The following is a 16,952-nucleotide window of genomic DNA, read 5'->3' on the forward strand; positions in this document are numbered from 1 at the left end:
ATGTTTATGCATAAATCCAACAGATTCCCTGTATACAGTTACAGCTGCAGCACTGTCCTGAAACCCCACCCCACCCCCAAGAGAACCTCCACACTGGATTCTAGGCATCCAGTACGGGGCTTAGGGGTTAATGGTGCTGTTGGCTGCTTAGAAACAGGGTACAAGCCCCACATGAAAAATAATAAAATTATAATTTTACAGCTATTTAATTTCAATCGCCCTGCCATTTTTTTTCTTGCAAAATCAATTTTCCTACATAACTCCAAAATTCTATCACACTTTACCTAAGTATTGGTAATTTTAATATTTTCAAAATCCAATACATATTCAAGTTTCCCCAACTGCTTCCAAACCACTTATCAAAAAACAAACAAACAAAACTGCTATTTCAATCGGGAGTCAATAGAGGACCACACTTTGCATCTGGCAGTTAAGCTCAAGTTTAACCCGTTCTCTTCCAGGTTGTTGAGATCCTGGGCAGGAGACAGCACTTTCTAGACTGACCCCTTCAGCTTTCTAAACTGCGCAAATGCCAAAGTAGCGACCTCCAGAGCGGACGCGGAGGTGTATGGGAAATGTAGTCTCGAATCAGTCTGTTTTACCTCGCGGCACTCTGGGAAGGAGAGGCTAGGCTTCTTTTGCGCGTGCGCAGCAGTAGTCCCGTCACCTCACTCGTCTTCTCTGGGCTCCGGGAAGCGGTTTGGGAACCTGGGGGGTCTGCTCGGAAAGTGAAGGAGGCGCACCTGGGGTGAGAGTGCGGGTGACTAGCTAGGAGGGGTGCATTTGTGCCTAAGGATGGGAACGGAAAGTCTTTGGGACTCCCTCCAATGAGCGCTAGTGTATGAGCCCCAGCAGGCCCTCTGCCTGTTGGAAGGCTGGTAGCGGGGTACCCCTGCCCGCTGCTCCTGGGGCGCAGGTCAGGCTGATCCGGTTAAGAGCAGATGTTCAGGAGTTCCCTTGGTGGCTCAGCGGTAAGGAACCCGACTAGTAGCCATGAGGACATGGGTTCGATCCCTGGCCTACTCAGTGGATTAAGCATCCAGCCTTGCCCCAAGCTGTGGTGTAGGTCGGAGCAGTGGCTTGCATCCGGCTGCTGTGGTTGTGGTGTAGGACAGCTAAACTCCGATTGGACCCCTAGCTTGGGAACTTACAAATGCCGTAGATGCGGCCCTAAAAATACCAAAAAAAAAAAAAAGCAGATGCTCATTGTAGGCCTGGGGGTGTGGGGACCGTGTGCCCAGCCTCGCCTGCAGCCTTACAGGGAAAAAAAGCCCATGTCAGCAGCAGGGGGGAAATAATTGCATTTATGGTACTGAGGGTGGTCCTGGCCTCTGTGATGAGAGCCCCAGCTCTGGATCCAGAAGGGCCTTGGTAAATTCCCCCTGTCACCTGTACGCAGGGTGACAGAACCTGGATAAGAGTACAGTTTCTCGAGTGAAAATGGTATTAATGATGACTGTTTTATAGCATAGATCAGAGGCATCACTTGTAAATTATTTAGACAAATGCCAGATACTGAGCACTGGGTAAGTGACAACTGCTATTGTAGTTGGAAGACACTTTATTCTTTTCATTTGATGGCTTTATGTAACCCACACAACCACATTAACAAATACCGAGGCACAGATTGGTGGAACGATGCTCAGGTCACACACAAGCCAGCAGTGAGGGAGTTTGGATGCAAGGGCATGTGTGCGGTTTACTTACAGCCTCAGGCTTTGTCTCAGTATCACACCTGCCCAAAACCATCATTGTAGCCTTAACAGCACTTAGCAAAGTGGCCTGTCCCCAATTTCCAGAAATATGAAGGAACGTGAATGTAGATGGATTCCAACCATGTGTCAAATGTATTCTGGGACTTCTAGTGTCTCTTCAAGTCACTTGGGTCAGAGGTCCCAGGCCCCTTCTGCATGGTCAGGCTCTCTTTTAAGTCTGATATTATAATGAATTCCGAGAGTTAGACTTTTACTCCTAAAATGAATTTTTTTCTTGGATCCATGTTCCAGTTACCGTGAAACAAATGGACCCTTGTGAGGTAGGAAGCAGGGAGTCTCTATAAACAGGAGTCTTAACCTGGAGGAGAGCACCGCCTGACCTTAAACCTGTCTCCAGAACTTCAGAGCAGAGACAGAAGAACCCAGAAAGGAGCAGATCCTAGATGCGTAAGGTCAGAAGTTGTTCTTAATCTCCCTGCTGAGAATGAGCCAGTCTTGGAAATGACGCCACCTCTAGAAGCCAGCAGACTTATGACACTTGGGAGTTTGGACAGCCTTGAGAAGAACAAGGTGAGCTGGGTGGCTTAGGGACAGGCCACTTAGGAAAGGCCACTTTCTTGGAGACCTTGTGAAGGTGGGGGCATAACCAGGCAGAAGGAGGAAATGCTGTTTCCAATCTCCTCAAATGGCCCCCGCTCATGACACATGCTCTGCTGCTGTTGCATGTGTCCATCACTATATGTGACACTAGTGACCTCCTGACCTCACAGGATCCCAGAATGATGATGTGTTAAGGGTTTTTCAAGGTCACCTATTTCTAACTCTTCAAAACTTTAAAGACATTGGGCCCGAAAGGTTCAATGACTTGTTCAGGGAAGCTCAGTTTGCGACAGAATCAGGAGGAAAACAGTGCGCTTCACTCTCACAGGTAAGTCACCAAGAGCATCTTATCAAAAGGGCCTTTCCATAAATACATCACAGCTGAACAATTAAAATTTCCTGCCTTAAGGCATCCCATCTCCTTTACTAGGCTTTCTCTGGATTGTTTATACCAGGGAGTAAACAATATTACTAAGAAAAATAGATAAATGACAAAAAGAAAAATGAATAAATGATGCATACTGAGTATTTTTCTTCTAAGTTAATTTTTTTTTTTTTTTTGGTCTTTTTAGATCTGCACCCATGGCATATGGAAGTTCCCAGGCTAGGGGTCAAATCAGAGCTGTAGCTGCCAGCCTACACCACAGCCACAGCATCTCAGGATCCCTAATTCACTGAGCAAGGCCAGGCATTGAACCCAAGTTCTCATGGATACTATTCAGGTTCGTTACCGCTGAGCCACGAGGGGAACTCTGTCTTCTAAGTTAATTTTAATGAACAAGGTCTTATCCTTTGGTATATTTAATTTAACAAATCTGCTGTTTTTATTTTTGTTAGAAAGACACATGAATTATTTTTAAAACAGTTGAGAAAAGTTCACATTCATTCAGTAAAAAGCTGTAGATTTGGAATTCCTGTTGTGGCTCAGTGGGTTAAGAACCTGACTAGTATCCATGAGGATGTGTGTTCAATCCCTGGCCTCACTCAGTGGCTTAAGAATCCAAAGTTGCCATGATCTATGGTGTAAGTTGTAGTTGTGTCTTCAATCTGATGTTTCTGTGGCTATGGCTCCCGTATGACCACTAGCCCAGGAACTTCTGTATGCAGATTTATGCCTCCTGGTCATCTCTGAGTCACACAAAGACAAGTGGTGCCACCTGTACCTGAAACCTCTCGTGCCTTTACAAGGCACACAGGGCCCTGTGTCTATAAGGAAAATGTGCTGAGGTTTTTGGGAGGTGAATCTAGGAGCTATCAGGAGGTTAAATCTCATGACACCCATCTTTTGTCCCCCTCAGCTGCACCACAGTTCTCAACCCTCCCAAGAGCACAAAATGAACATACCTCAGGTGAGCTCTTTATTTTTTCCCCATTTTGCATTGTAATGGACCTAGAAGGTTCAGAGGATGCATGCATTAAATGAAAAAGGAAAAATAGAAATAGATCAAGTCAATCTAGAAAGAAAATATGCACTGTTTTACTATTAACTGTGATGTTCACTGTCAGCTTTTGGTAGGTAACCTTTGTCGGGGTTGAGAAAGTTCCCTCCAGGTACTGGTTTGCTAAGATTTCATGTTAGTCATGAATATGCTTTGAATTATATTGATTACATTTTGTGTATCTATTGGATCAGAGCTATAGCTTATTTCCTTAAACCTATAAATACTATACATAGTATAACAGATATTGTAATGTTAACTTAAATCCCTATATAGACCCTAATTGCTAATGAGTGTGACAAGTTGCTTCTTAGGTATTTTCCTAGGACTTTTTGCTAATACTGTATCTACAGGTTGGATTTGACTATATTTTCTTGTTTCTCTGTCCAATTATGGTATCATGGTCATAGTCTCATAAAAGGAAATGTGACATTTTCTTGCTCCTTTTCTTTAATAATAATTTAGATGAGAAACTTGTGTTACATGTAGATTGTGTGAAACTCACCTATCAATTTGGGCCTTATGAAGAATTTTTGCATGAAGATTTTATTTTATTGGTCATAAGTCTATGCTGGATTTGTATTTTTTTAGTATAACTATGGCCATTACAGTTTTGATAGAAAACTGTTCATTTTTATCTGTATTTTCATGAGCTTGTTGGCAGTATTTCTTAGGATTTCAAAGTCTTTATCTGTTATATCAATACTTTCCTTTTTTGATCAGCTTTAAAATTTTATTTTAGTATAAAGACTGCCACTCAGAAGAGGACAAAGTAGGTTCTAGCTGGCCTAATATAAAACTAAGAAATTCTGTGTCTGAGGGTCTTAGTAGTCTGTCCTGGCAGTGGAATCTAAATGTTGGGAGTGGAGAAACATACACTTGCCATGTTTTGTGCTCTCTACCTTTTCAAACCCATCCGTCAGCATCATTTGTTGACAAGAATATGCTTTTCTCCATTGAATTGCATTGGCATCTCAGAGGGAAATTAGCTAGCAACCTATATAGGGTCTGTTTCTGGACTCTGTTCACTCCTGATGTTCTTATTTTTCTTTTGTTAATACCACTTTGTCTTGATGAATGCCTATTTATAGTAGCTCTTGAAATCAGATAATATGTGTGTTCCAACTTGGTTCTTTTTTAAGAGTGTTTTGGATATTCTAGGTACTTTGCGTCTCTATAGAAAGTTTTGGGCTTTGGGGGTTTTGTTTTTGTTTTTGTTTTTTGCTTTTTAGGGCCACACCTGCAGCATATGGACGTGCCCACGCTACGGGTGCAATTGGAGCTACAGCTGCCAGCCTGCACCACAACCACAGCAACGCTGGATCCAAGCCGTGTCTGCGGCCTACACCACAGCTCATGGCAATGCCAGGTCCTTAACCCACTGAGTGAAGCCAGAGATGGAACCTGCATCCTCATGGGTCCTAGTCGTGTTCGTTAACTGCTGAGCCATGATGGGAACTCCTATAGAAAGTTTTAAAACAGCTTATCTATCTCAAGAGAGTTGGCTGATATTTTGATTTTGACTGCACCGACTATAGAATCTATAATATAGATCAATTTGGGGAGAATCTTGATCATAGTGAGTCTTCTAATTCCTGAACACATTATCTCTCTGGGGAGTTTTGAGGGTTTTCATTTTTATTCTTTTGAGTCGAAAGGATAGTTTCGAATAACTATCTGGGAGTACCTGGCGACTCAGTGGGTTAAGGATCTGGCATTGTCACTTCTTGGACAGGGGTTTGATCCCTGGCCCAGGAACTTCCACATGACATGGGCACAGCCAAAAAGAAAAAAAAAAGGAAAAAAAAGAATAACTGTTCATGTTTTGAAGATAGACTCTAGTGGGATAGTAGTGAAAGCAGGAACAATATAGGAAGCTATTTCTGTAATCCGAGCAAGAAATGATGATCATAAGGGTGTTAGTTCCTTTGAAGTGGTCAGATTCTGTATGTAATTTATGGTAGAGTCAACAGTCTGAGTGCTTTTTCTCCAAAGCCTTACCAAATAGAGTCTGCCATCAAACTTTTAGAATTTTTACCAATGTGGTATAAAAAATGATGATTCAAGTTTAGTTTTAAAAGCTTTCCTCTCGGAGTTCCCGTCATGGTGCAGCAGAAACGAATCTGATTGCAGGTCAGTGGGTTAAGGATCTGGTGTTGCTGTGAGCTGTGGTGTAGGTCACAGATGCAGCTCGGATCTGGCGTTGTTGTGGCTCTGGTGTAGGCCAACAGCTGTAGCTCCAGTTAGACCCCTAGCTTGGGAATCTTCATATACCATGGGTGCAGCCCTAAAATGACAAAATAAATAAATAAATAAAAGCTTTCCTCTTCTTATAAGTGAGGTGGAACATCTTTTTTTGTTTGTAATTTTATTTCTTTTTTGTTGAACTGTTTATCCTTCATCTGTTTTCTTATCCATGTGCTGATTTTACTTATTATATTCAATGTATCTTTTATATATGTATCTTTTTGTTAAAATATAGTTGATTTACAGTGTTGTACCACTTTCTGTGTACAGAAAAATGACCCAGTCATACATATATATGCATTATTTTTCTTGTATTATTGTCCATCATTGTCTATCCCAAGAGGTTGGATATGGTTCCCTGTACTCTACAGTATGATCTTAGTATTTATCCATTCTAAATGTAATAGTTTATTCAGTATATCTTTATAACCCTTTTTCAGTGATATAGATTGCATAATTTTCCTAATTTTTTGTGTTTTTGCCCTGCTCATGATTTTTTGTTTGTTTTGTTTCGCCATAAAATCATTTGATTTTTCTTTTCTTGGCCACACCATGCAGAAGTTCCTAGACCAGAAACTGAACCCCCACTACAGCAGTGAACCGAGCCACAGTAGCGACAATGCTGGATCCTTAACCACTAGGTCATCAGGGAACTTCTTTTGTATTTTTAAAATATTTATTGAAGTATAGTTGACATACAGTGTTGTATTCATTTCCGGTCTACAGCAAAGTGTGTGGAAGTATTTGGAGATACTTTTGACTGTCCTAACTGGGGATGGCTCTTAATATCTAATCAATAGAGGACAGGGATTCTGGCAAACATCCTAAAATACACAGGACAATCTTCCACAAAAATAGCATTATCTGTTTCGGGGTGTCACCAGAGCCAAATTGAAAAAATCCTGCTCTAGAGCATTGCTCTTAAAATATAAATCTGGTGGTATGTAATACCTCCTGGGCTTACATGTATCTTATTGGTCCTCCCAGCAGAGATTTTCAGGTTAGGGTGTATATATCCTACAGAGTGCTCAGCGTAATCCATTGGTGCCTGGGAAATATAAACAGGAATCCTATTTGTAATAACTGTACCTGAAAAAATAAAGGATGAAGCTTTCTCAGTGTATTAAGTGGCAATATATGTGTTTTGTTTTATTTTGTTTACTTCTTTATTGTCTTTTTAGGGCTGCACCTGCGGCATATGGAAGTTCCTAGGCTAGGGGTCAAAGCAGAACTATAGCTGCCAGCCTACACCACAGCCAAAGCAGCAAGGGATCTGAGAGGCACTTGCGACCTACATCACAGCTCACGGCAACGCCAGATCCTTAACCCACTAAGCAAAACCAGGGAACAAACCCACATCCTTGTGGATACCAGTCGGGTTCATTAACCACTGAGCCATGATGGGAACTCCATAATTTTAAAATAAGTATAAATCAATCAGAACATGAGAATAATTTTTTTGACTAATCGTATCCCCGAATGTAAGACAGACTTAGTCACCCTTTATAGCATTTTGTTTTAAACTCCAAACAGTAAACTTAGTAGGAGTTAGCTTTCAAAAATAGTTTCCTTGTCCTGATTCTGAATCCTCAGATTGATTAGAAATGTGCTGTTACAGGCAGCAGTGTCATTCAAAGACGTGACTGTGGCGTTCACCCAGGAGGAGTGGCAGCAGCTGGACTCTGCGCAGAGGACCCTGTACAGAGATGTGACGCTGGAGAACTACAGCCACCTCGTCTCAGTGGGTGAGCAGACCTTACCATGTGAATCCCTTGAGAACGCAGTTCTGTGTTTCTGATTTTTAAATGTTAATCTCTTCTGTCGAGGAATAGTAAATGGAAAATAAAATTGAGCACTTGTCAATGGACAAGTCAGTGAGCTTTAAAAGATTACACAACAGATAGAGCAAAGTCATGATTTGGAATATTTTCATCATCTCCCCCAAATTCCTTGTACCCCTTTGCAGTGAGTCCCCTCCCTGCATCCCTACTTCTCAGGCCCAAACACTCACTGATCTGCTTTCTATTTCAGTAGTTTTTTCTTTTTTTCAGATTTTATAAAAACGGATTCCTAAAATAGGTACCTTTTTTGGTCTGGCTTCTTTTGTTTAGCATGATGCTTTTGAGACTTGTGCATGTGTGTCTTATCCCTAGTTTATTCTTTTTATCCTGAGCAGTATTCCTTTGTATGCATATACCACAGTTTGTTATCCTTTCAATTGACAGATAACATGGGTGTTTTTCCAGTTTGGGGCTGTTATGAATAAAGCTGCTGTGAACCTTCACATATAAATCTTTGTGTCAACATGTTTTCATTTCTTGTGTAAATACCTAGGAGTGGGCTTGCTGGGCCTTCTGGTAAGTATATATGTAACTTTATCAGAAACTGCCAAATGTTTCCTAGTTGAGTCTACTGTTTTTCATGCCTATAAGCAGTGTCTGAGAGTTTTCATTGCTCTTTGATTACCAACATTTGGTTTGTTAAGTCTTGTTACTTATAACCATTCTAGTTGATGTGAAGTCGTAATGTATCTTATTGGGTTTCAGTTTGCTTTTCTTTGGTAATGAACAGAGAACCTCTTTTTGTGTGCTTTTTAACCATTCGTAAATCTCTTTTAACGAAGTGTCTCATCAATTCTTTTGCCCATTTTTTGTTTAATTTTTTTACTTTGATCTTATTGTTGAGTTGAAGGAGTTCAGATCTTTATCAGATGTATGCTTCCAACATATATCTTTTTTTCTCCCATCTCTGGCTTGCCTTTTTAAGAAGAAAATATTTTCACCTTGTCTTTGGTTTTTATATATGCTTTACCATTTTTTATATGACATATTTAAGATTCATAGAATTAGCACAACTGTATTCTTCACAAGTTTCCCCTAATGGTTATAATATTATATAACTATATTATAGTTATAGTCTAGCATAACTATAATATGTAAATAGGCATTTGCACAATATATGTGAACAGTTCCGTGCTGTTTTATCATATGTAGAGATTCATGTAACCACCACTGCAATCCAGATACAGAACTATTCCATCACCACAAAAACTTATCCCATGCTATCTCTATTATCATACCTATCACACAGTTGAGAGAGGGTGGATAGGTATGATAGTGTATGCCAACTATTAATCTACTCTTCATCTCTGTTATAATTTTCCCATTTCCAGGACATTTATATAAATGGGAATCATCTTACAGTATTTGACGTATTGAGATTGAGAGCCAAGTTGTAGTGTGTATCAATAGTTTACTTCTTTTTTTACTACAATGGTATTCCACTCTCTTAATGTGTCATAGTTTGTTTAGCCATTCACCTATTAGCAGACATTTTGGTTGTTTATAATTTTAGGCTATTGTAAATAAAGATCCTACAAACATTCACATTCACATTTTTTGTGAAAATAAATTATTGTATCTCTGGGATAAATGCCTAGGAGTGTGATTGGAGTTGTAAGTATATGTTTCGTTCTTTATGAAACTGCCAAACTCTATCATCAAAAAGACCACAAATAGCAGATGTTGGTGAGGATGTGGAGAAAAATGAACCTTTATACCATCTTGATGGGACTGTAAGTTGGTGCAGCCACCATGGGAAAGTTTGGAGGTTCCTCAAAAGATAGGAGTTCCCGTCATGGCTCAGTGGTTAACGAATCTGACTAGGAACCATGAGGCTGCGGATTCAATCCCTGGTCTTGCTCAGTGGGTTAAGGATTCAGCATTGCCGTGAGCTGTGGTGTAGGCCGGTGGCTGCAGCTCCAATTAGACCCCTAGCCTGGGAACCTCCGTATGCCATGGGTGCAGCCCTAGAAAAGACAAAAAGGCAAAAACAAAAAAGCTAAAGACAGAACTACCATATGATCCAGCAATCTCACTCCTGGGTCTATGTCCAAAGAAAATTAAAACATTAATTCAAAAAGATATATGCACCCCAATGTTCATAGCAGCATTATTTACAACACCCAAGATATGGATGCTACCTGAATGTCCATCAATGTGTATATATAATGGAATACTACTTGGCCATAAAAAAGAATGAAATTTTCCCATTTGCAACAACATGGATGGACTTGGAGGGATGCTTAGTAAAATAAGTCAGACAGAGAAAGACAAATAGTATATTCTATCACTTATATGTGGAATCTAAAAAATGAACAATCTAGTGAATATAATTTAAAAAAACCAGATTCACAGAACACACTAGAGATTACCAGTGGAAAGAGGGAAGGGAGGAGGGGTAAAATAGGGGTAGAAGATTAAGAGGTACAAACTACTGTGTATAAAGTAAATAAGCTACAAGGATATATTTTACAGCATGGAATATAGCCAATATTTTATAATAACTGTAAATGAAGTGTAATCATTAAAAATTGTGAACCACTGTGTTTTACACCTGGAACTTACATAATGTTATAAACAAACTATCTCAATTTTAAAAAACAGAAATTGCCAAACTGTTTTCCAGAGTGGCCACACCATTTTGCATTTCCATCAGAAATTTATGAGAAATCCAGTTACTTTCTGTCCTCTTAGGGCCACACCTGAGGCACATGGAGGTTCCCAGGCCAGGAGTCAAATCAGGGCTACAGCCACTGACCTATGCCACAGCCATAGCAACGTAGGATCTGAGCCGCGCCTGCCACCTACACCACAGCTCATGGCAATGCCAGATCCTTAACCACACTGAGCGAGGCCAGGGATCAAACCTGTATCCTCATGGATAATAGTCAGATTGGTTTCCTCTGCACCACAACAGAAACTCCCACTATTTTTTATATTAGTGGTTGTAATACTACTTGTATTTCCTTAGTGGCTAGTAATGTTAAATATTTTTTCATACATTCATATGCCATCTCTATATCCTTAGATAGTAAATGTCTGTTCATTGCTCTTGTGTATTTTTTTTTCTATCTTTACTGAGGTGTAGTGACATAAATTTCCTATCCATCACCTGACATAACCCCCTTGCTTGGGGGGACAGAGTGGGGGAGTGTAAGAACACTTAAGATCTACCCCATTGGCAAATATGATACAGTATTGTTAACTATAGTCGCATTTGTATATTAGATCTCCTAGCTTATTCATCTTAGATAATTGGACTTTGTACCCCTCCACCAACATCTTCCCATTCCCTGTCTCCCAATCCCCTGGAAACCAACATTCTGCTTTCTGTTTCCATGAGTTTGACTGTTTTGAATTCTACTAAGGTCATGCAGTATTTGTCTTTCTGTATCTGGCTTCTTTCACTTAGCATAATGTCCTCTAGTTTTATCCATGTTGGGACAAATGTCAGTATTTCCCTCCTTTTTGTGGCTGAATAATATTTTATTGTGTGTAGATACACCACATCTTCTTTCATCTTTTATCCATCACAGGACATTTTTAGACTGTTTCCATATTTTGACTATTTTGAATAATGCTACAGTGACCATGGAGTGCAAATAGCTCTTTGAGATCCTGGTTTCACTAAATTTGTATATATACCCAGAAGTGGAATTACTGGCACATAAGGTAATGCTAGTTTTAGTTTTTTGTGGGAGCTGTATTGTTTTGTGAAATGGCTGTACCAATTTACATTCCCACCAACAGTGTACAAGGGTTCTGTTTTCTCCACATCCTCAACAACACTTACCTTTTGTCTTTTTGTTAATCACTATTCTCCAACAGGTGGGAACTGATATCTCATTGTGGTTTTGATTTGCATTTCCCTGATGATTAGTGATGTTCAGCACATTTTTCTAAAAACCACCGATCATTTGTATGGCTTCTTTTGAGAAAAGTCAACTCAGGTCCTTTGCCCATTTTTAATTTGGTTATTTGCTTTTTTGCTATTGAACTCTATAACTCCCCTATACTTCTGGATATTTACTCTTTATAATTATTATTATGATTTGTAGGTATTTTCTCCCACTCTGTTCTTTTTCACTCTGTTTATTATTTCCTCCTCTATCCAGAATCTTTTTCATTTGATGCAGTCTCACTTGTTTGTTTATTTATTCATTTATTTATTTATTTATTGTCTTTTGTCTTTTTTTGTTGTTGTTGTTGTTGTTGTTGCTATCTCTTGGGCCACTTCCGCGGCATATGGAGGTTCCCAGGCTAGGGGTTGAATCGGAGCTGTAGCCACCGGCCTACGCCAGAGCCACAGCAACACGGGATCCGAGCCGCGTCTGCAACCTACACCACAGCTAACGGCAACGCCAGATCGTTAACCCACTGAGCAAGGGCAGGGACCGAACCCGCAACCTCATGGTTCCTAGTCGGATTCATTAACCACTGCGCCACGACGGGAACTCCTCACTTGTTTATTTTTGCCTTTGTTGTCTGTGCTTTTGGTGCCATATAATAACCATTGCCAAGACTACCATAAAGGAGCATTTTCCCTATGTTTTCTTCCAGAAGTTTTACAATTTCAGATCTGACATTTAATTCCTTAATCCATTTTGAGTTGATTTTTGTATGTAGTATGAGACAAGTGTCCAGTTTTAACTTCTACATGTGGATGTCCAGTTTTCCCAGCACTGTTTATTGCTTTCCCCATTTTGTGTCCTTAGCACCCACTGTAGAAGACCAATTCACTATAGATGTTTGGATAGATAGCTGGGCTTTCTGAATGGTTCCGTTGGTCTGGAACTCTGTCTTTATGCCAGTGCCATACTGTCGTCATTACTGTAGCCTTATAGTATATCTTGAAGTCAGGAAGTATGGTGCCTCCAGCATTGTTCTTTCTCAAGATTGCTTTGGCCATCCAGGGTCTTTTGTGTTTCCTATATGAATTTTAGGATAGTTTTCTCTATCTCTGTAAAGAATAGCATTGGGATTTTTGATAGGGATCACACTGAATCTGTAGATCACTTTGGACAGTTTAACAGTATTTATTTCTTCAGTTTGTGAACATGGGTGCCTTTCCATTTATCTATATGTTCTTTAATTTCCTTCATCAGTGTTTTATAATATTTAGCATACAAGTCTCTGACCTCTTTGGTCAAGTTAATTCCTAAATACTTTTTAATTTCCTTTTTTGATTACTCATTCTTGGATTATAGAAACACAGCTAATGTTGTGTGTGTTAATTTTTGGATCCTCTGACTTCACTAAATTTGCTTATTAGTTCTAATAGGTTTTTTTGGGTTCTTTTCAGTTCTCTACATACAGGATTCTGTCATCTGCAAACAGAGATAGTTTTACTTCTTATTTTTTATTTAGATGCCTTTTATTTAATTGTCTAATTGCCCTGGATAGGACTTCTAATGCTATGTTGAATACAACTGAGAGTGGGCATCCTTGTTTTGTACCGAATCTTAGAAGGAAAAATTTCAAGTTTCCCCATTAATTGTAAACTTTTCATATGTGGCCTTTACTATGTTGAGGAAATTTTCTTCTATACCTATTTTGTTGAGAATTTTAATCATGAATGGGCGTTGAACTTTGTCCAATGCTTTTTCCACATCTGTTGAGAAGATATTTTTTTTCTTTCATTTATTTAATGTGGTGTAACGCATAGATTGATTTGCATGTAGTTAACCATCCTTGTGTCCCAAGGATAAATCCCACTGTTCATGGTTTAAGATTCTTTTAAATGTGCTATTAAACTTAGTTTGCTAGTCTTTTGTTGAGAATTTTTGAATCTCTATTCATTAGTAGTATTGGCCTATACTTTTCTTGCAGTGTCTGTTTCTGGGTTTAGAATCGAATCACTGTGATACTGACCTCATAAAACAAGTTTAGAAATGTTTCCTGTTCCATATTTTTAAGAGTTTAAAAAGGATTGGTATTGATTCTTTGAGTGTTTGGTAGAATTCTACCAGGAAGCCATCTGTCCCTGGGCATTTCTTTATCAGGAACTTTGTGATTACAGATTAAGTTTCCTTATTTTTCATAGTTCTGTTCAGGCTTCTATTTCTTCATGATTCCGTTTTGATAGATTGTATATTTATGGGAATTTATCCATTTCACCTAGGTTTTCTAATTCCTTGGCATGGTTGTTCATCATAGTCCTACATGACCCTTTTTATTTCTGAGGCATCTCTTATAATAGCTATTTTCATTTCTGATTTTATTTATTTGAATTTTTCTCTCTCTCTTTTAGTCTAGCCTAAGGATTTGTTGATTTTTGCTTAGCTTTTCAAAAAACCAACACTTAGTTTCTGTTATTCCATTCTCTATTTCTCCTCCAATCATTATTAGTTCCTTCTTTCCACTAACTTTGGGCTTAATTCTTTTTTCTAGTTCCTTGAGATGTAAAGTTAATTGTTTCTTTGATATCCTTCTTTTTAAATGTAGACTTTTATTACTATAAACCTTCTTCTTAGTACCAATTTTGTTGCCTGTCATAAGTTTCAGTATGTTGTTTTTGTTTTTCTTAAGATACTTTTAAAATATTCTTTGTAGTTCCTTTTAGACCCAATATTTATGCAAGAGTATGTTATTTAGTTTCCACATACTCGTAAGTTTCTTACTTTCCTCCTGTTGTTGATTTCTAGTTCAGAAAGGATTCTTAGAATGATTTCAGTCATATTAAATTTGTTAAGACTTGTTTTGTGACCTAGCATCTATCCTGCAGAATGATCCATTTGAAAGAATGTGTATTTTTCTGTTGGGTGAAACATTCTGTATATGTCTGTGTATATATATGTGTGTATGTGTGTGTATGCACACTCTGGAGTTGGGTAAATATATGTATATAATTGTTATATATTCTGTGGAATTGACCTTTTTATCATTATATAATGACTTCCTTTGTCTGCTATAAGTATAGCCACCTTTGCTTTTTTTTTTTGGTTACCATTTGTGTGGAATATCGTTTTCCATCCCTTCATTTTCAACCTATGCTTGTCTTTAAATTTAAAATGAGGCTCCCGTATATAGCATATCTCTGAATCTTTACTTTTTATCCATTCAGGTACTCTATGCCTTTGATTGTCTTTTAATTTTTATATTAGCATTAAAAATAATTTATTACAGTGCTATATTACTCTGTATTTATTTTATTTACGTTCATTAGTGAGGTTATTTTGTGTTGATGTTTTATATTTTTTCATTTCCTTAATTTAGCATTTCTTGTAAGGCAAGTCTAATGGTTACAGACTCCATAAGTTTGTCTTCGTCTGGAAAAGACTTTATTTCTTCTTCATTTGTAAAGGATAATTTTGCCAAGTGTATTATTCTAGGTTGGCATTTTATTTTCTTTTAGTGTTTTGAATATAGCACTCTGCTCTCTCCTAGTCTGCAAAATTTGTGCTGAGAAATCCATTAAAAATTTTGTGGGAGTTCACTTCTATATGATGAGTCACTTCTGTCTTGCCATTTTCAAAATTCTCTTTGTCCATAGCTTTGACAATTTGATAAAAGTCTCAATGTACTTTACTTTAGGTTAGTCTTATTTGGGGCCTTTGAATTTCGTGAATCTGGATGTCCATTTCCCTCCCAAGATTTGAGAACTTTTTAGCCATAGTACCTGTATTTATTCTTTTTACTTTTTAATTGAAATATATTTGACATATAACATTGTATAAATTTAAGGTGTACAACTTGTTTGACACATTTATATATGGTAATATGTTTGGCCATTTAGCACCTCTAGTACACTACATAATTACCCTTTCCTTTTAGTAGTTGGAATAATTAAGTTACAGTCTCTGCAAATTCGATGATTATAATGTAATATTGTTGCCTGTATTTACTGTACTGGGCATTATATCTCTAGGGCTTATTTACTACTTGTTGCAAGTTTGTACCCTTAAACAACATCTGTCCTGCCCCTTCCCCACCATCTCCTGGAAGCTTGATTTCATTCTCTATATTTACAAGTTTGGCATTTTAAAATTTCAATTATAAGTACTATCATACAGTATTTGTTTTTCTGTCTGATGTATCTTACTTAACATAATGCAGATGTGCTCAAGGTCCATCCATGTTGTTATACATCAAATGGCAGGATGTATTCCTTTTCATGGTTGAATGTTCTGTTTTATTTATGTACCACATGTTCTTTATTCATTCATCTCTCAGTGGATATTTATGTTGTTTCCGTATCTTGGCTATTGTAAATAATGCAGCAGTGAACGTGGGGATGCACATATCTTTTTGAGTTAGTGTTTTTGTTCCCAGAAGTGGAATTGCTGAATCATATAGTAGCTCCACCTTTCAACTTTTTGAGGAGCTTCCAATACTCTTTTCCATAGTAGCTACACAAGTTTATATTCCCATCAACAGCGCTGACACTTGTTATTTATTGTCTTTTTGATAATAGCTTTTCTAACAGATATAAAGTGATACCTCATTGTGGTTTTAATTTACATTTCCCTGATGGTTAATGACATAAAGCATCCTTTTATGCACCTGTTGGCCATCTATATGTCTTATTTTTAAAAAGTCTACTCAGATCTTCTGCCCATTTTTAATTGAAATGCTGTTTTGTTATTAAATTGTATGCGTTCTTTATATATTTTAGCTATTATCAGATATGAGGTTTGTAAAATTTTTCTCCCATTCTCTATGTTGCCTTTTCATGTTGTTAGTTGTTTCTTTTGCTGTGCAAAACTTTTAAATTTAAGGTAGTACCATTTGTGGGTTTTTTCTTTTCTTGTTTGTGCTTTTGGTGTCATATCCAAGGACCTTCTTCCTTGTGTTTTCTATTAGGAATTTTATAGTATCAGGTCTCATGTTTAAGTCTTTGATTCATTTCAAGTTAATTTCTTTTTTGGCGGTACACTCAGCACACAGATGTTCCCAGGACAGGGATTGAACCCATGCTACAGCAGCAACTCTGCAGTGACAACGCCAGATCCCCAAGCCCCTGTGCCACAAGAGAACTCCAAAGAAGAGCAATTTAAATATTCTTTTTTTTTTTTTTTTGGCAACTCCTGCAGCATGTGGATGTTTGGGCCAGGGATCAAACCTATACCACAGCAGCAATCCGAACGTCTGCAGTGACCATGCTGGATCCT

General features: G+C 38.2%; 1 protein-coding gene across 10 annotated transcripts in view; it reads left to right on the forward strand.

The window, feature by feature from the left end:
* The first annotated feature begins 640 nt into the window (after positions 1–640).
* The window catches only part of ZNF782 (zinc finger protein 782), a 57,657-nt gene continuing 41,345 nt past the window's right edge, over positions 641–16,952 (forward strand). For 2 of the 10 annotated variants that reach the window (XM_084979689.1, XM_084979692.1), the window contains exons 1-5: positions 641–748; positions 2,007–2,285; positions 2,555–2,643; positions 3,614–3,664; positions 7,620–7,746. In XM_084979689.1, the coding sequence (XP_084835815.1) occupies positions 3,650–3,664; positions 7,620–7,746 (142 nt within the window). In that variant the 5' untranslated portion in view covers positions 641–748; positions 2,007–2,285; positions 2,555–2,643; positions 3,614–3,649. Of the gene's footprint in view, positions 749–2,006; positions 2,644–3,613; positions 3,665–7,619; positions 7,747–16,952 lie in introns of all 10 variants that reach the window. The other 8 variants (XM_084979691.1, XM_084979685.1, XM_021064573.2 and 5 more) reach the window with 8 other exon arrangements.

The sequence above is a fragment of the Sus scrofa genome, chromosome 10 (genome assembly GCF_054392235.1).
Source record: "Sus scrofa isolate SSC_HxYL_T2T_F1_AM1 chromosome 10, Sscrofa_HxYL_maternal_Yorkshire_Landrace_v2.0, whole genome shotgun sequence".
Classification (NCBI taxonomy): Eukaryota; Metazoa; Chordata; class Mammalia; order Artiodactyla; family Suidae; genus Sus; species Sus scrofa.